The 19692-nt window shown below is 39.7% G+C and overlaps 2 protein-coding genes across 4 annotated transcripts in view; both read right to left on the bottom strand.

Moving 5' to 3' along the window:
- LOC114784563 (alpha-2-macroglobulin-like protein 1) overlaps positions 1-19335 on the bottom strand; it is a 28677-nt gene extending 9342 nt beyond the window's left edge. Inside the window, exons 1-28 of the mRNA XM_028970049.1 lie at positions 19160-19335; positions 18865-19051; positions 18430-18586; positions 18289-18341; positions 17951-17971; positions 17684-17852; positions 16939-17023; positions 16742-16853; positions 16187-16301; positions 15588-15697; positions 12864-13046; positions 12513-12743; positions 12113-12173; positions 10029-10174; positions 9634-9783; positions 8276-8437; positions 8118-8193; positions 7919-8042; positions 7043-7268; positions 6809-6935; positions 6605-6729; positions 5528-5579; positions 5344-5427; positions 4761-4937; positions 4603-4684; positions 4371-4527; positions 4167-4241; positions 3933-4095 (exon numbers count right to left, since the gene is read on the bottom strand). Of these exons, the coding sequence (XP_028825882.1) occupies positions 3933-4095; positions 4167-4241; positions 4371-4527; positions 4603-4684; positions 4761-4937; positions 5344-5427; positions 5528-5579; positions 6605-6729; positions 6809-6935; positions 7043-7268; positions 7919-8042; positions 8118-8193; positions 8276-8437; positions 9634-9783; positions 10029-10174; positions 12113-12173; positions 12513-12743; positions 12864-13046; positions 15588-15697; positions 16187-16301; positions 16742-16853; positions 16939-17023; positions 17684-17852; positions 17951-17971; positions 18289-18341; positions 18430-18586; positions 18865-19051; positions 19160-19227 (3478 nt within the window). The 5' untranslated portion in view covers positions 19228-19335. The remainder of the gene's footprint in view (positions 1-3932; positions 4096-4166; positions 4242-4370; positions 4528-4602; positions 4685-4760; positions 4938-5343; positions 5428-5527; positions 5580-6604; positions 6730-6808; positions 6936-7042; positions 7269-7918; positions 8043-8117; positions 8194-8275; positions 8438-9633; positions 9784-10028; positions 10175-12112; positions 12174-12512; positions 12744-12863; positions 13047-15587; positions 15698-16186; positions 16302-16741; positions 16854-16938; positions 17024-17683; positions 17853-17950; positions 17972-18288; positions 18342-18429; positions 18587-18864; positions 19052-19159) is intronic.
- Positions 229-3463, bottom strand: LOC114784564 (N-lysine methyltransferase KMT5A-A-like). 3 transcript variants are annotated; one of them, XR_003748875.1, is made up of 4 exons: positions 1358-3463; positions 877-1007; positions 642-752; positions 229-282 (listed from the first exon to the last, which is right to left on the bottom strand). XR_003748875.1 is itself a non-coding variant. In XM_028970051.1 (4 exons), exons 1-4 carry the CDS (start codon positions 2411-2413, stop codon positions 743-745), a joined length of 483 nt encoding a protein of 160 aa, XP_028825884.1. In that variant the 5' UTR covers positions 2414-3328; the 3' UTR covers positions 641-742. The 3 variants fall into 3 exon arrangements, 1 of the variants encoding a protein (XP_028825884.1); XR_003748874.1 differs by having other exon boundaries at positions 877-968; positions 1358-3327; XM_028970051.1 differs by lacking the exon at positions 229-282 and having other exon boundaries at positions 641-752; positions 877-968; positions 1358-1550; positions 2226-3328.
- Positions 19336-19692: the final 357 nt, after the last annotated feature.

Here is a 19692-nt window from a genome sequence, read left to right as displayed (position 1 = left end):
CATTGTGGGGGAGGTTCAGCACTTCTCATCCTGAGTCTTGTGAATCTTTCATAAACATTTGTGATACACAATACTTTATGGGGACTTCACATATATCATGCACATTGCACATTGTGGGGACTTAACGTATATTGTAATTAAAATACATAAAAAAGAGCAGTTTCATACCTGAATGTGGAAGATACTGTCATGCTGTGAACTGTCTGTGCAATGCTGATTGTCTTCAGAGGCACCATCTGATTTGGGGCAGTTACTGGCTTGGTTCGTACCACTTATTGTCTCCTATAATGAACAAAACAGTCAGCCATTAATCCAAACATAAAAGATACGTTGCCATTCTACAATCACACTACATATTTTCAATGTTTAAATGTACTAAGAGTTGTACATGTGTTACAAAATCCTAATAGATCAAAATAGGTGTAGTGTGTGGACTTAGTATAGAGATTTAATTTTAGAAGACAATGTGGGGACATAGTGGGGGAGGTGCAGCACTTCTCATCCTGAGTCTTGTGAATCTTTCAAAAAGATTTGTGATACACAATAGTTCATGGGGACTTCACATATATCATGCACATTGCACAGTGTGGGGACTTAACGTATATTATATTAAAATTACATTTTAAAAAGAAGTATCATACCTGAATGTGGAAAGTCTCAACCTGTGAACAGTCTGTGGAATGCTGAATGTCTTCAGAGGTACCATCTGATTTGGGGAAGATATTAGCTCTGTCTACACCACTTATTGTCTCCTGGAATGAACAAAACAGCCAACAATTAGACCAAATATGAAAGTTATGTTTGCATAACTTTAAAATGCACACTCTCATTCTAAAAGTATGGATAATATCGGGTAATTAAACAGCAGTTTTATACCTGATTGTTGAGGGTGCAGTTATCCAATGAACTTTGGATACGTTTTCTGACCTGGGACAGTTACTGGCTCCTTCCATTCCACTTCTTTCTTCCTGAAATTATCAAAGGAATCCCCAATAAGTCCCCAAATACTGGTAAAAGATAAAAAAGCTGAACAGTGTCAGGTTGCAAAAGCATTTTTAAATAAATACAGATGCAGAGAATATGCTTAAGTAGGTATAGTGATGATGCATCTTCAGTGAAATAAACAAAACAACCACAATTCTCTAGATTCAATATTTGTTACAGAATTCGAATGCAGGACCAGGGCTGCAAACATATGAAAAGCCCAGTAAACCAATAACAGTAAAATGGATGCGAGCATGTGTGAATTATTCTGATTGTTAAAACTTTATGAACAAACATAATATTACAATTAATTAATACTAAAATCTTAATTTATATAAATATCAGATTTCAAAATATCTTTTACAATTCTTACCTGATTCCTCCAAGGACAATCAGCATCGCCATAATTATATCTAATCTCGTCTCCAGGTGTTATGTCTTTTAAGGCAAAAAGGCACAAATGAGGCTTTCCTTCCACCATGATTCTTTTCATTTTGCAGTTGGGGTTAATGTGATCATCATTAACCAGTCTTCCAAGGGTGCCATCATCCCTTGCAGCATCAATACTGAATTTGAATAAAGAGAATAGTTATTAAATGCAAAATTATACTATTGTTAGTTTGTATTACTTAATTTTATATTATCAATATAATATATAAATTGTTAAACAATTTTTTGTGATCTTGTGATGACACAACTGATATATGCAGACATTATAAATCTACTTCAAATAGCTGAACAAATAAACATTTTTTTTTTTGTATTTCTGGAAAATATTCAGACCTGAGCAGGAACCATGCATGAGCTGCTATCTTAACTATTAGAAGCCAACTGTAAATAAGTCAATATAGTATTGCATGTTTACAATAAGTACCTTAAATGCTGACAGACAAATGATGAAATAATTCTGTTCCATCAGAAGAAAACAACCATATTACCCACAATCCCTGTGTGTCTGAGCGACGTTATGTAACCCATTTTGACTCCACATCTGACTTGAAAAAATTAATAATACACATTTAAAGCTGTTATGGGCGGTTTAGCGATGATAAATGATCTAAATGCTCCCCATGCTGTGCAACTCCACACAAGACACGAGTTCCCACATGTGGCAACAAAACTAGAATACTAATAAAAAACTAATACTAGTTTTAGCAGCGCGTTTTCAAATATATTTTTTAAATATTTAATACAGTTATACATCAAAACAAAGGAAAATATATAAATCCATTTGTACTCACGTCCAGAATTTTCCATGCCAGATGAAATCGAACATAAATCCTTTTAGGGAGTTGTGGTAAATTCGCCGTCTTCGTTTACTTTCTTCTGGATCGATAAGGTCTCCTCTGTACTCCAGTATGAAATCTCCTTTGAAAATATCTGACTCGGCAAACACTCCCCTGCCTAATTTGTGAATCACAACCCACATTCATACCTACTTTCCCTCATAGTAATTAGTTTAAGATAATATATCTGCTTTGCTCACCTTTATAGGAATTGATGTATTTAACATCAAGCCCTGCTTTATCACGGCAGGTGGTGATGTGAAAAATGGCATTGTTTATTGGGCTTTGTCGCCTCCGAGCCATTTTTCTTAGCACATTATTTCTCTTACTGCTTAGTGAAAACGTCTATGGAAGATATAGTAATAATTGTAATTTTAAATATCCATAAATAACAGAAACTAGCATGTGCTAACTAAGCTAGTACCATTTAACTAGCTAGCATTGTCATAGCTTTTCTTACTAAAACACTTTACTATTGAAAGAAATATTATTTACCCCTAACACAATGTGTATCATAAAAGTATGAATCTTTAAATGATTTTTTTCTTGCAGTTAAAGTTAGCTTACATAGATCTGGATGGTGCTATAGCTCAGCAAACTCAGTCTTGCTAACTGAGGCACTTATTAACAATTAGCTCTCTCATTGGTTTCTGATGGTCCGTGACGTCATCAAGACGAGCCAATAAGAGTTCAGCATTGCTGTACCACGTGTTACTGTGTGTATCTGCAATTGCAATTACCCTCTTCAACCCTAGTTGGCGTGTACACACTGTGAGCAATTCCAGGCACACACATACACAATGTTTTTCAAGAAAATGTCCATCTTGGGGACTTTGGAGATATTAAAGGGGTAGGCTTATTTTGATGAAATATACATGCTAGCGTAGTTAACTTTGTGGGGACTTGGTTTTTGGTCCCCACGATGACACACGTCCCCACCTTATTGGTGTGCAGTCAGGTCAATGTCCACATATTGGTAGGTTTACAAACACACACACACACACACACACACACACACACACACACACACACACACACACCCTTGTCCTGCATTATTGAGGTGTTCTCTGTTCTGCTACGTTTCTGTTCCTGTGCCTGTGTTGTTTTGTCCATTAAAACCTACTTTAACATTTATCACGTCATGTGTTTACGCCTTATCCCTTGACAGCATCCATGCGGTGACCTAGCGGTTAAGGAAACAGCCCTGTAACCGGAAGGTTGCCGGTTCAAATCCCGATCCGCCAAGGTTCCACTGAGGTGCCTCTGAGCAAAGCACCGTCCCCACACACTGCTCCCTGGGCGCCTGCCCACTGCTCACCAAGGGTGATGGTTAAAAGCAGAGGACACATTTCGTTGTGTCACTGTGTGCTGTGCAGTGTTTCACAATGACAATCACTTTACTTTCATGAATGCAGTTAAATCATCAAACAATGTATTCATAATTTCAATGTATCATTTTAAAAAGTATTATTTGTCTTTGTGCTATATAGCCTCACCTATTTGCCATTACCTGTGTGCACAAAAACAACAAAAAAAAAAAAACACCACATGGATGTAACAAAGCAAACAGGATGCATTGCATCCCAAAGACGGAGTGTTTCTATGGCCCTGGCCTGCATCACAAGGTTTTGAAAAGGGATTGTAATGGTAATGGATCCTAACCTGCGTTCCTAGCCTGTTTGTCCAGTCGATTAAGTAGCGTGCTTCTCATCTCTTTGTCCCCTGCCAGAGTGAATGTGTAGAACAGTAAGGCGGTGGTGTAGGTGTTATTCAGTGTTGTAGCGTTGCTTTTCAGGTAGGATAGACTCCGCTCAATCACAGGATCCTACAGAATAATAAATGAAACTTGTTATATTTGAAAACCCTAGATATATATATAGCTGGTCTAATACTTACAGAAGTGTTCTTGTCCAGCTCCAGGAGGGCAGCACTGATATACGCAGTGAGGGAGATGTCATCACTTACTCCTCCCTGTGTGTTTATGAGTTTAATGTTAATGTGATGTTCATAATATGTTAACTAAACTATTCATAACAATTTCTGCATACAATATATACAAAAAAAGTTGAATAACTAAGACAGTCAGCGATTCCCTCTCACCTTCATGCCGTTATGGAAAAGTTTCCCAACTGAAGCAATACAACCGCTTTCCTGCTGGTGGCTTCCAAGCCAGTTTTTAGCATCAGTAATGTGTTTGGGGTCTATGAAGATATACGGTCTTGCGGCTCCAAAGGACTTCATGACAAAACCTGTGAGCCTAATGATAATGTTAGAGATTGAAAATTAAAACATTGCTAAACTCTAATACTTGTAAAAACTGATCCACACTGACCATGTGTTTCCTGAATCATCATTGCTTCCAAAAGCACTATAGGATCCATCAGAATGTTTGTAAGTGAGTTCTCTTTGATAGCCTGAAATATCCAAGTTGAAAAAATGTTAAAAGTTTTTAACAAATATAAAACAAAGCCAAACAGAAAAAGCACCCACCACTCTCCAGAAATTTTGTGGCCCTGCCCTTGATTTCGTCTGTGAGTTGGTTTGTACTCTCCAGGTACTTGAGGATGAAGATGTTGGGGGCAAAAAGCAACATGTTCTGCTCTCCACATCCATAAGGCATAGCCAGCAGACTGTCCAAGTTTTTCATGGCTCGACCCATCAGATCACCTGTCAACAAGAAATATGTCACAACTGCAGTTCATCTGTGAAAAAGCACTAGAAGAATTATGCTGGATTTGTATATAAAATTTCCTGATTTTGGTCATAAATCATAAATAAATTAATGGTCAGAAATAAAATGCCTATAAAACTGAAGCAGTCAAATTAAGTTAGCTATTCTAAAGAGTCAGTGTATTTTTATGTGTAATTTCAGATTTCAGTGTAACAAGAAGGCATTCCAATTCTGGGGAAGTCAGTCTTACATGCTGTACTGGCATACTGTAGGGATGAGGGAACATAAATGACATTTTATGTATGTCCATGTGTGCCAAATATTGCACAAAATAAAAATGTGTACTATGCAGGATAATGTATATATTTTTTGTCTTTACTAACACAGATTTGCAAATCGTACCAAGAACTGAGACAAAGGCCTTTGCAGAGCCTTCCACAAAGACCTCAGGCAGAGTCAGTATAATGTGCTTTTCCACTGGACCTTCTGCATGTTAAAAAAAACAAAACAGTAAGAACAGAAGAAGAATTTGCTGAACACTGAATATTTAAAATGTACTGAATATAGAAAAATTCAAAACACCTACCTGCTGGACAGAGCAGTACATTGTGGGTGACAGTTTCTAGTGTTCCTTCAGCCTGTGACACATAAGGATTACATCTTTTTTAATTTCACAATTTCAAATGACATTTCTTTAAAGTTATGAAAATGAACACTTGTTTTTGTTGCATAAGATCAAAATTTTAACAGATTTTCACAGCGCATCACTTTTCCCACATTGTGTTATGTTACCTTATTTTAAAATTGATTCATTTTTTCCTCATGTACATGTACAAAAAAATTGAGCTTAGGTGCCTCCGGTTCCCCCTGATCATGCTTGAGATGGAGTTGAAACTGTTGATTGGACCTGATTCGGAAAGGCAGACAACTGTCCATATAAGGTTTAATACCTGTTCATGTCAGAGCACAAACCAAGCAAGAAGTCAAAGGAATTGTCCGTTGACAATTCTGGGGAAGGTTACAAAAAACTTTCTGCTGCTTTGAGCAGCAATGCTCCCAATGAGCACAGTGGCCTCCCATCATCCGTAAGTGGAAGAAGTTCAAAACCACCAGGACTCTTTGCTGTGCGCTAAAACTCAGCTCATTACTCATCTTCATAGTAAGAATAATCATCTCCTCTGCTTTCCTCCCTTTCATATCCTGGACCCTGTTTTTCTTTGCGCATTGTGCTGTTAAATGAGCATCAACACTGGTGGGTGTTGCAGTGTCAGCTGTAATACGTTCAATGAATAAAATGTGAAAACTCGCCCACCTCTTTTTGTGCCTGAGAGCAATTGGGTTTTCAGATTCTCGTCACATTCACATTCTGTATCTGCTCCGTTCTCCCATCATGACAATTGATGATATAAAAGAAACATGAACAACTCTGTTGGGGCAGTGGTGGCCTAGGTGACACAAGGTACCACTGAGGTGCCACTGAGCAAAGCACTGTCCCCACACACTGCTCCCCGGGCACCTGTCATTGCTGCCCACTGCTCGCCAAGGGTTATGGTTAAAAGTAGAGGACACATTTTGTTGTGTCACCATGTGCTGTGCTGCAGTTTTTCACAATGACAGTCACTTCACTTTTACTTTCACTTAAAAACTTACACAAAGGCCTCACCTCAACCAGCAAAGTCTGAACCACCGTATCCTTGAGTCCCTGATCTGGCACCACTGCCACCTCATTTCCACACAGCAGCTTGTCACCGTTTATAATCTCAGCAGTTACGTTAAAGCTCACCACACCTGGAAAATACAAAGCAAGTGCATAAAGCATTTCTCAAGCAGCCTCTGTACCTCCAGCTGAACGAGAACACGACCCTACCCAGAACTGAGGGAGTCACGACCCATCCGAAAGTCCAGCTCTCATTTTCACACAGACAGCGAGTGTCTGTAGAACCTTTACTGGGTTGCACTTTGAACTGGGTAGAGTCAGCCAGGGTTACTTTCACCTTCATTTTCAGAATGATCAAAATGACAATGTTAAGTTCATTAAATCACTGCATTACAGAAGGAAAAAAAAAAAACAGAAGCTGAAGAATTTTGTAAGAAGTCTCACCACGATACATTTGGACAGGTAGTTGAAGACTGTGGCTTTGAGGGTAAAGACCTCGCCCCGGATCACAGAGTAAGGCAGCGTCAGGCTAACAAAAAATGGCTGGAACGCAGTGAGGGTAACGCTGGGTGCCAGTCCAAAGCCCACCGGAGATGTACAAAATGCATCTGCTACCCATTTAGTGATGGTATCTGGTACGGTTCTCTCAACAGTGACTGATCCAGAATGTCTGACCAAATAAATAAAATGTGTCATTCCTTTCACTGTAACTCATTTTACATGCATTACAGGGATTATGGTCAGATTACTCTGACGGCCTTGTTTAAATGCAGTGCAGACATTTGGGGGACAAAATTATCCTTTCTTACAGCAGTCAACACATTAGTAGTTGCAATTTACCTATAAATAACATTAAAAGGCTGTTGATGCAGATGACATCTGTGGAAGCATGGAGGGGTTTAGGAGGTTTTTGAATATTCTTTTTCAGACACACAGTGGAAATGTCAGATGCAACCAGATAAAAATATTTTAAATGCACAGTAGCTCGTGACTGCATTTTAGGTGAATCATCTGACTAACACAGAAAAAATCTACAAATTCCCAAAATGGTTTGACAAAACATTGGAGTGATTATTTGCTAATCAAATGGGAGACATGTCCAGCATCTTGGCTGAAGCCAGATTAGAGTTACACCCCTACAGAGTAACCAAAATAAAAAAAAAGAACCCTTCATGCAACATACATGAACTAGCGAACCCATTCAATTAAATAGAAAGCAGAAGAAATAAATAATGAAAATAATTAGCATGAGCCAATGTCAATTGGTTTAAAATCATGAGTAAACGGGTTTTAAATAGACATGGTGTTCATGAGACATACCCAACTGGTACCAGGTCCCAGATCCATGTCTCAGGGAAATAAGTGCGAACAGTCTGTTTCTCTCTGGGTGCTGCTACACTTGGTGCAAAAAATGCATCTCCTACTGGACTGTCATATTCAAGTACTGCAAAGTGCAACAAAAAGGCCCAAAATATTTCAGTGATTAAATGTGACATGACTGAAAATGAAAAATACTAACCACTTTGAAGCACTGTTGGGTAACAATTTGATGGGTCTTTCACATCAGAGTTTGTTAGAAGCTTGATCCCGATATCCTAGAAAAGGTGATAATGAATTTAGAAGTGCAGATAGTTTTACCGGACAACCACACATCATTTTAACACTGCATGTTGTTACTTTGAAGATGCTGTAGACATCATTATGCTTTTCAAAGTCCGGGAGATATGAACGCTTTTTACGGTCAGGTTGATTGATTTCTTCGGGGCACAAATAAAAATCAGTATCTTCCACTAAGAATGGATACCCAGAAAGCCTCTGGACAGGAAGGAGGTCAAATACCTACACAGATGAGAACAGTTTTATAGGTTAGTCAAATGTCAAACTGAACAAGATAAATGATCCAATATGATCATATCACAAAAACTGCCTTGTACTGGATTTTAACCCTAACCATTTAAAATGTTCTTGGTTTATGGAATTTTTGAACAATTGGTGTAATTTGTATAAAATTACACTGTGGACACACAAATAACCAAAATGGCATAAACCAAAAGAAGTCCTTCATCTTGTAACAAGATGCAGGCAATTTAGGTATGAAAAGCACAGATGTCAAAGTCAATGTATTACTAACAAGTGAACAAGATTAATTTAAAATTCCATTTAATAAAGACGTCTTAAAGCAAATTTAGAGATCTATTTAAGATTATTATCCAGCCAGGCTACTGCTTCTTACTCTGCAGCTGCAGTGTGTGTGCATCAACCTGTATCCACAACCAGTGCCTTGCAGATTTTAATGATGATGTTTGACTGCTAGTTTTATCTAGTAAAGTGACAAAATGTGCTTTGATCAGCAAATTCTTTTGCTAATCAACCCAGCCATTGAGGACATATGTGGCTGTGTTTCTTAGTGCTGGTCCTAAGCCTGGGTAAATGGGAGGGTTGGGTCAGGAAGGGCATTCAGCGTGAAACTTTTGCCAAATCTTTGTGAAGACTGCTTGATCCTCTGTGGTGGCCCCTATTGGAAGGACGTTGGACATTCATGGTGACAGGATACTGAGAATGTCACACCCCTGGAATGATGCACTGCACCTGCACCGAATCATGTTCTGCAAGGCCGTGCTGGTCCAAAAAATGGATGATCCATTCTGACACACGAGAAAGATTAATGGTTTCATGCCTTAAGTGGAAAATGTGGAGAAAGTTTAATTTAAAAAAAATATGGTTCATGGTTTTTAAATACTTAGTAATCAATATTGTGTAATACATTATGAACCTATTTGTTTCATTGCCTTGCAAAGACTTTCTGCCACCATTAACACATTAGTTAATTTGTTTCTTGACTTTAAAGTGTGAAGTACTTTGAATTTTATAAAACTGGATGGACACCATTCCGTTAATGGCTGAAATGGATGGCCAAACTGGGATAATAATGAACACCCCAGTCCAATCAAACTGTTGCTGTCAAGCAAATTCCTGGCATTCCTCTCAGATATGAAGGATCATAAATAGGACCGAAAATTAAAAAAAAAAAGTACTGATTTGGCGGTCAGCCCCTGTCCAGATTTCATCAGAAGGACACTCTGGTCCACACCCCTGACAGAGCAGAGAGATCCCGGGTGAGCAGCAAGGCTGAGGGAGGTCTTTGCACCAGGAAGTTCTGTGGACCCAGGAAACCTGAGAGATACCTGAAGAAAAAGACAATTCAATTATTACAGTTGAAAAATTTTACTACAAATTGACAAAACATGTTTAATGCCTTACTATCTGGTAGAGCCAAGTGTAACATGATCAATCAAAAAGGCTTTGTCCACCTCTGGTCTATTATGAAAACTTACAGATAAGATTATACAGTACTGTGTCTTTTTACAACATCCTTCCTAAGATGCAAAATGGATAATCCCCCTTTTCATAGATCAAATAGAATGCAGACCGTATTCTTGAAGCACAGCTCGATGGGGAAGTCCATACTGTCTGCCATCGTTTCTCCACCAGGCAGTACGGTGTAGACCACAACCTGAACCAGCGGAGACAGTTCAGGAACCTGCTGCAGTGAGAAGGACAGCTCCCCTTTGTTCACTATAAGATAAGAGGAAATAGAGATAACTGCACGTGGGAAAATGTAACATACCCCATTCAAAATCCACCAATTAAAACTCTCCAAGACAGGAAATATCTTCATACCTGTACATACTGATACCAGATTCAAATTCATGTAGAGTGTTCACACTCCTGTTAAAATGGCAGGTTTAAATATCATCTACAGTACAGGCCAGAAGTTCTCATTCAATGTTTTTTCTTTATTTTCATGAGCATTCACATTTGTAGATTCTCACTGAAGGCACCAAAACTATGAATGAACACATGTGGAGTTATGTACTTAACAAAAAAGGTGAAATAACTGAAAACATGTTTCATATTCTAGTTTCTTCAAAATAGCCACCCTTTGCTCTGATCACTGCTTTGCACACTCTTGGCATTCTCTCAATGAGCTTCAAGAGGTCGTCACCTGAAATGGTTTTCACTTCACAGGTTTGCCTTATCAGGTTACGACACAGCCGACAGCCCTATTGGACAACTGTTAAACATCATATTATGGCAAGAACCAATCAGCTAACTAAAGAAAAACGAGCGGCCATAATTACTTTAAGGAGTGGAGTGGAGTTGCAAAAACCATTAATCGCAAAAACGAAACTGGCACACATGAGAACCGACCCAGGAAATGAAAGACCAAGAGTAACCTCTGCTTCTGAAGACAAGTTCATCTGAGTCACCAGCCTCAGAAACTGGAAACCAGTTATCAACAGATCAGAGATAAATGCCACACAGAGTTCTAGCAGCAGACCCTTCTCTAGAACGACTGTTAACAGGAGACTGCGTGAATCAGGGCTTCAAATAGCTGCCAGGAAACCACTGCTAAGGAGAGGCAATCAGCAGAAGAGATTTGTTTGGGCCAAGAAACACAAGGAATGGACATTAGACCTGTGGAAATCTGATCTTTGGGCTGATGAGTCCAAATTTTAGATCTTAGGTTTCAACCGCCGTGTCTTTGTGAGACGCCGAAACCACATGCCTGGTTCCCACTGTGAAGCATGAAGGAGGAGGTGTGATGGTGTGGGGGTGTTTTGCTGGTGACCCTTTGGGGATTTATTCGAAATTGAAGGCTCACTGAACCAGCATGGCTACCACAGCATCCTGCAGCAACATGCCAGTTTGTGTTTATTGGACGATCATTTATTTTTCAACAGGACAAAGACCCCAAACCCTCCTCCAGGTTATCTGACCAAAAATGAGAGTGATGGAGTGCTGCGGCAGATGACCTGGCCTCCACAGTCACCAGACCTGAACCCCATCGAGATGGTTTGAGCTGGGGTGGGTGAGCTGGACCGCAGAGTGAAGGCAAAGTGAATACCGCAGTAAAGCATGATCATTGTATGCTTTGTGGTGGTTTCACTTTAGGTGAACTGGGGATTTTTCAATTTTGACTTTGTTTCAGCGCGAGGTGTGGTGGATCATTTCCAACCACTATTTATTTGTGTTCAAATAAACTGTTCATTTCTCTTCATTCCTTGTGATCCATTGTTTACACCTCAGGAGTGACAACTCCAAAACTTCAGGACTTTGCGAGAAAGCTGAATATGAAGATAAATTTCTCCTTTCAACACAACAATGACCTCGAGCATACATTCAAATGAACAAAAGAATGCCATCACCAGAAGGAAATAAAAAGTTTTGAAATGGTACAGCCACAGCCCCAACTTAAATCAAACAGAAAATCTGTTGTCTGTGCATTTGGAACACATTTTCAGGTCATGCTGATGGACTGAATTTCGAAATTGAATATAAATTACTTCATCAAAGCAGTTGTTTAATGGTGTGCAAACTTATGCAATCAGCCAATTGCACATTTTTTTAAATAACTATAGGTTATATATCTATGTATACGTTTTGCAATGATTTTAACAGGGGTGGGCGCACTTTTTAAATACACTTTTTTTTTTTTGCTGAATTATTTACCTGTGTCTCTCACAGTGACAGTGAGCAGTCCATGTTGGACGGTCCTCCCTTTTGACAAGACCTGTTTGAGTATAATATTAATGATATTAGTGCCTACATCACAGGTAAAAGAACTTATCAAATACTTTAGTTGCTTTAGGGGTGCTTAATCCAAGATTTACAAATATTTAATACATTTTAAGAGACTTTGCTTTTAAAACTAGTTGTTAAATCTTGATTTATTTATTTGTTTTTTGTATTTTTTTCCTGCACCAGGGTGAATTTAGTCAACTCAGTTAGGTACACAAATATGTATAGTAATATATCACAATGCATAACTCAAAGGAAATGTTTAATGGGTTATTTTTCATTCTATACAAGATAATTAGCTGAAACTGCCATTTTAAGATTGAAATCTTACCAGGTAGTAAAAGTCGAGGGACTCCTGACTGCTTTTCAACTCATCACCTTGAATAATGTAACTGGCACGTATTGTGCTGTCAGTCTCACATGAGAGACTCCCATCCTGTCTTCTGAGTCTCACAAAGCTCTTGCTTTTTGAATAAAATGAGTTTAGGAAAATCTCAGCAAAGCTGTAACGTGAGAATGTTGATCCTGATGTTTTTTTTTCTTGAGCACTAATCAAATCCACCTGGAAAATAAATAAATAAATAAATAAATAAATAAAATAATACATGACATGTATTATGTTTAATAATACATGACATGTGATTCACTGTAAGCCAAATAAGAAGCAAGAAACCCAACCCACTTTGAGATAAACCTGAGATGAATTCCACAGGGAAGTATCTAATGAAAAGTAGGCCAGGCCATTGTTGTTGGTTGTTAGCACCCTGTTTTCCACATGTTTATTGTACTGAGCAGACAGATAGACTGATGCATTTGCCACAGGGCTGGAGAAATCCGTCAAGGGGTACGTTGAAGTGAGTTTTATCTGAGAAATGCAAAGTCAAAATGATAAATTCAGTGCCGTACATTCAACATTCTAAAGGAACAGGTCATTGTGCGTGGATGAGAGTGAGTTGTGTGAATCTATGCATGTGGTCGGTGGGCTGCCAGCGGTTTTACTGTGTCTGGTCAGTGGGCTGTCAGGTCCGTCAGGCCACATGTCTTGTCGGTGCGACTCTGGAGTGTCTGTTACACGTAGGTGGAGAGTTTGTGTGCAAGTTTGGTAGGGGTATTAGTAGCCTAGTGGGTAACACACTCGCCTATGAACCTGAAGACCCAGGTTCAAATCCCACTTACTACCATTGTGTCCCTGAGCAAGACACTTAACGCTAAGTTGCTCAAGGGGGACTGTCCCTGTAACTACTGATTGTAAGTCGCTCTGGATAAGGGCGTCTGATAAATGCTGTAAATGTAAATGTAGTATGCGCAGCCTGAGGGTGTGTGTGTCTGTGTGAGTAAGCCTTTCCATTCCCAGTTTCCTCTCTACATTTTCCCAAGTAGAATCCTATATATTTGTTCGTCCTGTATAAAAATAAAATGTTTTTTGTAAAAGCGCTTGGGTCCTACCCTTCCTTGGTGTTGTGACATCTGTTTAAAATGTCTACATGCAAATTCACTGGATACAGGATATTCTTTATTTCATTAAACTGGAAAGAATAAGACTTTCACTAAGGGGTCCTTTAAGACAGGACAAAAAGAATTGGGGTCCTTTTCTCAATCTGGTTAAGAGCAAGAATTTCCCTTATGTTCCTGGGTGATACAGTTTGTGTGTGGGTGGAACTCTACAGTGGTGGTTTGCATTTTTAAATATTTATTTTTTGTATAGATTGGTGTGGGGGGCGATTTTTGTGTACTATTTGTAATATATCTATATTTCTTTTTTTAATTTATTATTATTTGGGTCTAGATTGGGGGATTGTTTGAGCTGTTTTCTCTTGTAACCTTTTGAGAATATTGTTATTGCTCATTCTCTAATTCCAATAAACAAAGTAAATAATTAATTCATTAAAAATGACCACATGAAATGTAAAAATGTTCAGATTTTTTTCCTACCAAGCTGCCCTGGGTAATTGCCCATTTTTATACACCACTGTGCACCACTCATTATACCTCTTGGAAACATTTGTGTTAGCAGATATTTAAAATGTGATCACTGGACAAGTTCAAGACTTGTTACTGCATCCAAACATGAGCACTTAGATCTTAAAAAGCTGATTGTGACTGAAGCAATATATGGATGATTACTATATAAACACTGTAGCATGAAGTTTGGCACTCAGTGCTAGGAAAGAACTGCAGATGAGATGACCTTGAAGTTCTGGGTGGAAATGTGTCAGAGGTACGAAAGAAGGGGATATGTGGCATGAGAAGCCATGTGAAGATATAACCTAACAGGGAGAACCGGCGAGCCCTGAGGGACATCAGTGGAGAGTCTGTGTAGACTAGATGTACATTCCTTTCACTGATTTCCGGGGCAGTGGTGGCCTAGCAGTTAAGGAAGTGGCCCTGTAATCAGAAGGTTTCCGGTTCGAATCCTGATCTGCCAAGGTAACACTGAGGTGCCACTGAGCAAAGCACCGTCCCCCCACACTGCTCCCATTTATCAGATACCCTTGTCATCGCTGTCCACTTGTTAAAACCAGAGGACGCATTTCAATGTGTCATCGTGTGCTGTGCTGCCGTGTTTCACAATGACAATCGCTTTCACATTTTCACATTCACATTATCACATCTCTCTCGCATTTCTCATAATGACACAAAGGATGGAAAACAGTTTCATAAATGATTATAAAACACTGATGAAAGGTTGAGAAGGAATAGGACAGTTTGTGCTGCTAATGAGACCGTTCACCTAGTAGAACAGTGAACAGTGACAGTGGAGCAGAAAAAATTAGGACCTACACCTCAGCCAAGCAGCTTTGATCAAGTGATCAGTTAAAATCTCAGAGATCCAATAAGAACATCATTCCATCCCACGTGGATAATTATGTGTTATTAATGAATAATAGGTGCTGTGGTATTTCACCAGGTGCTGGGACCTCTTGTCTAAGAGCTGGAGGGAAACACCATTGGTGATCATGCTCATTAATTTTTGCTTTGAGAAACTGTAGAATAAGGATCCAACTGAGTTTTAGTGATGTTTTGCTTTGCATAGTGTGACATACTTCTCTGGTGGGAGAAGTACCAGCCAGTTACCAGCCAGATGAGGGAATGGTTGAGAGATGTAAAGATAACACACAGCAGCACAGCACACTGTGCACACTATGAAATTTGTCCTCTGCATTTAACCCATCACCCTGAGTGAGCAGTGGGCAGCCCAGACAAGCGCCCGGGGAGCAGTGTGTGGGGACGGTGCTTTGCTCAGTGGTACCTTGGCGCATCGGGATTCGAACCGGCAACCGGCTTCCTTAACTGCTAGGCCACCACTGCCCCCATGTAGAAGATGAATGTAAAAACTTGAAGTACTAAAAACGAGTGAACGGAAAAATTGATCAAAATAACTTAAACATAAAACTACTCAACATACCTGTCCTTCATAGGCAATACCAGGCCTGTATGTCTCTGTATATTCCTGAAAGGAAACCTTCTTCATCTCCTGGGTAAAAGGTGCACTGCCACTTCCCCTGAGAACCACCCCTGGTTCGCAAACAGCAAACACACTCAAACAGTTTACAATTACTTCATTACAATTTGTCGTCCCAAACTGTATCCCCAATTCTCCTTTCTCATCGACAAACTACAGGGTGGGCCATTTATATGGATACACCTAAATAAAATGGGAATGGTTGGTGATATTAGCGTCCTGTTTATGGCACATTAGTATATGTGAGGGGGCAAACTTTTCAAGATGGGTGGTGACCATAGTGGCCATTTTGAAGTCGGTCATCTTGGATCCAACTTTTGTTTTTTCAATAGGAAGATGGTCATGTGACACACAATGGTGTGCTTGGTTTTAAGGTAACTTTATTCTTTCATGAGTTATTTCACAAGTTTCTGACCACTTATAAAATGTGTTCAACCATTCCCATTTTATTAAGGTGTATCCATATAAATGGCCCACCCTGTACAGTAATAAATTTTAGTTTAGGAGCACATGATCAATAACCAATCACAGGCAGCACTTACCTGTTCCATCTTCCTTCATTTCGCATTCCACATGCAATCTATTTCGATTCTGCTCATAATTCACAGCGAATTTGGTGATATTAATGGTATACAAGGCACATCCGGTCTCATCTGTCTAAACAAACAAAAAAAAGAAAGAATAAAAAAACACTTAATCCTAATAATAATTGCTGTACCAAATGCAAAAAAGATTCAATGTAATGATGTTGAATTTGATTCTATGGCCACAATTAAGTGCTTTGAAAATAATTAATGTAAAGGGTTGAAACCAGTGGGAAAACCAGTGCTTATCAGGCAGGTCTGGACATTTTACACAAAAAGACATTCAGTACTTTCCGTACTCCAATGAAAACCAATAATACATAATAACTATGCTGAAATGAGTGCATAGAACCTTAATTTGGACAAGTGCAAATTTAAATGAGAAAAGGCCTCAACAAAACAATAAAACACTTAACATAATGCAGATATTGATCTATTGGCTTGCACTCGGTTATATGTTAACCTGATTTGATTTTAGATTGAGGTCAATCAACTGATGTAAATGACACTTACTCGCATCATGTACTTTTCACAAAAAGAGTCAAGATGACCCATCCAACGCCACAGTGACCTTTTGCAAACCTCTGCACTTACTGATCCCAGTACAGGCTTCCCATATGTGTATCTGCAGGCATAAACTGCAATCAAAATACTGAACACAGGTGCTTTATTGCAAGAACAATATTAGAACATTTTAATCATATACTCACTTGGCACAGATTTTAAGTGCTGCAGTTGGCTCCAAAATTGTTAACATTTCAGGCAGGTGCACCTTCACTTCGTATTTAGGCAACACTTAAGAAAGGCGAATAAACACAAAAGAATTTACAAATGACTGCAGTGTTGTGTGATTGATTTGAAGTTAACTGCATACCACCCCAAAACACCACAACAGCAGTGAAGTTTGGACGTGGGAACATCATGGTGTCAGGCTATTTTTCCAGAACACGGCACTGGCAGGCCTCATATTACTGAAGCAAGGATGAATGGAAAATGATAAAAATCGGCTGCAGGATGATAAAATGAGGGTGGAGCAAGACAAAGGGCCCAGACACACTGCCAAGGAAACTCTCAACTGGTTTCAAAGAAAGAAAATAAAGCTGCTAGAATGGCACAACCTGACATGAATTCTATTCAGAATCTTTTGGAAGAACTAAAGCTCAGAGTTCCGAGAAAGAACCTTCAGGATCAGGATCCATTTGTGTGGAAGAATGGGCCAAAATCACGCCTGAGCCATGCCTGCATTCCTGAAGCTGGTTTTTGTATTAAATACATTTCAGTAAGGGTGTTCCAATATTTTTGTCCCTTTATGAAATTCCACTTACACACGCACACCTTAATTTATGGACATCTATGGTTTGATTACTTTGTATGGGTGAGAAAGACATCTGGTGAGAATTCCATGTCAACAGACCCTTCAGAAATATCTTTATTAGATGCTGTAGACATACTGACCATATTCCTTAATTTCAAAGGAATCAGATGTCTGTCGCCCTCTTTCATCCCACACATTGATGGCATAGGAACCTGTAGCGGCCTCAGGTGCCATGGAGTACGAGAGATCTACAATCCCACTTAACGTGGACTGGTTCAACCACTGAGCGATCCGGTTCGAGGCGCTGTCCTATGAAGGAGAAAGACAACCAACAATGGCTATGTGCAGTATGCTGCAATTTTTAAATGATTGTACATACAAGTGATGGTAATGCATGCTGCGTGTACCTCAATCTCCACAGACTTAAACTGAAACAGATAAAGAGAAACAGGTTGAACAATGGTCTTCCCCCCACTTACAGACAGAGGTTGCAACATCTATTTATTATGAGGCCTTCATCAAACATGACCTTCTAGATGAACTCCAGACCACGGACCCGATGCATATAACCAGTAATCCATGTTGCAATGCAGCAGTGTGAGTAAGAACATTTCAAACACAATACTCAACGGCTGCTTAGCCCATGACTAAAGCTCACACTGCCTGGACCACACACACTTGACCCACCCACCCAACTAGCTTCTGACTTGTTTTTGTGCTACAAGTTCGTGAAATGATCTCTTACCACTTGGTTATACGGCAAGAAATTGGCATCCAGGGAGACGATCCGGAATCGAACTAGAAGATGAATTAAACATCAAAGTCTTAAAACTAATGCAGAATTAATGAGAAATATGTCATATTAAAGAAAACTTATGTATTTTACTGGTTTGTCCTGGTTTGTAGAGAGGCTTGTCGGTCTCAATAAAGGTCAGGCGTGGTGATGGTGTGACAAGAAATTGGGTGGAGTTTTTATAAACTTTATCCAGACATATGACAGTGACATGGAGCTTGAACACAGTGTCCTTGCGTACATCAGGAACCTGAGGAGACCACAGCGGAAAGAAACAGGAGACATTAAATAAAAAAATAATTTCAACATTTCATTCTGGCTATTCTGTAATTCTGTATCATTAAAAACAACTTTAATTCAAGAGGGGGGAGAGCACTGGCAAAGGTGCTAATATTTTGAACATCTCATTCAAAATTCAATTAGAACAGTAACTGTAATGAATGATTTTGTCCTGTCCTGTCACACTTATGCATAAATACACATTTTTATTCTAAATCCACATTCAGGCTAAACATATAGCGAACAGACCTGGAAGGGAAGACATTTGTAGAAGTTCTGTGAAACGCTCTGCTCCAGAAGCGAAGTGTTGCTGAAGCCGCTCGGGTTTTCCAGCAGGACTTCTGCAGAAACCGGACCTTCAGGTACCAGCAGGGTGATGCACAGGGTCTCGGTGCTGCCCCCGAATACAGTGGAGGGGACGGTGACCAGGTAAACCCTTCAAAGCATGAGACAGGACCAAATATCATTCTACAACAGACCGAAACCCCAAATAGTGACTAACAGCCCGTGCGCGCACACGTACAACAAAAAAACACACACTTACGGCCCGTGGATGTTTGTAGAACAGGCGGCCTGTAGGCGCAGGGCGAGAACCAGCAGAACCCACAGCATGGTGCACGCGGACTGGGAACCCGCAGCGGAATCCGCTGCTGCCCCCTTTATGGTCGACGCGCCTCCCCCGTTGTGGGCCTCATGACGCGGCCTCCGACCCAGATTACAGAAGACCTCCAGCCCGCGACTCGATGCGGCTGAATCAGTCGTGGGCTTCTAAACGCAAGGACATCCTCACTGTACGGAAACACTGTTAGGAACTGCACAAACGCGATTCAAAACGCAAATAATACATTGTTGCGTAACTTATTATTCTCTCTTCATATTAGGATCCTGTGCTTCGAGACTCCAAAGAGACAGTGAGGAGCACAACTTCACAAACTCCAAATGTTCCGAGTATATTAAACATCTTCCTCCAACACTGTAGCTGGCCGACCTCCCAGATTCTGCAGTAAACAAGTACCAGAGACCACGGATGCTTTACTTTGAAGTAGCCTGCATATGGTTGGTCCAGTAAAAATGAAG

This window comes from Denticeps clupeoides, chromosome 2 (assembly GCF_900700375.1).
Source record: "Denticeps clupeoides chromosome 2, fDenClu1.1, whole genome shotgun sequence".
NCBI classification, from domain to species: domain Eukaryota; kingdom Metazoa; phylum Chordata; class Actinopteri; order Clupeiformes; family Denticipitidae; genus Denticeps; species Denticeps clupeoides.
Note: the sequence above shows the minus strand (reverse complement) of the source record. Positions and strands in the feature narration are given on the sequence as shown.

Coding starts and splice junctions, on each gene's coding strand:
- LOC114784564 (XM_028970051.1), bottom strand. CDS start 2,413: ATGTGGGTTGTGATTCACAAATTAGGCAGGGGAGTGTTTGCCGAGTCA. Junction 1,551..2,225: donor TGGCATGGAAAATTCTGGAC/GTGAGTACAAAT, acceptor ATTCAAATTCAG/TATTGATGCTGCAAGGGATG. Junction 969..1,357: donor ATTGTCCTTGGAGGAATCAG/GTAAGAATTGTA, acceptor TGATAATTTCAG/GAAGAAAGAAGTGGAATGGA.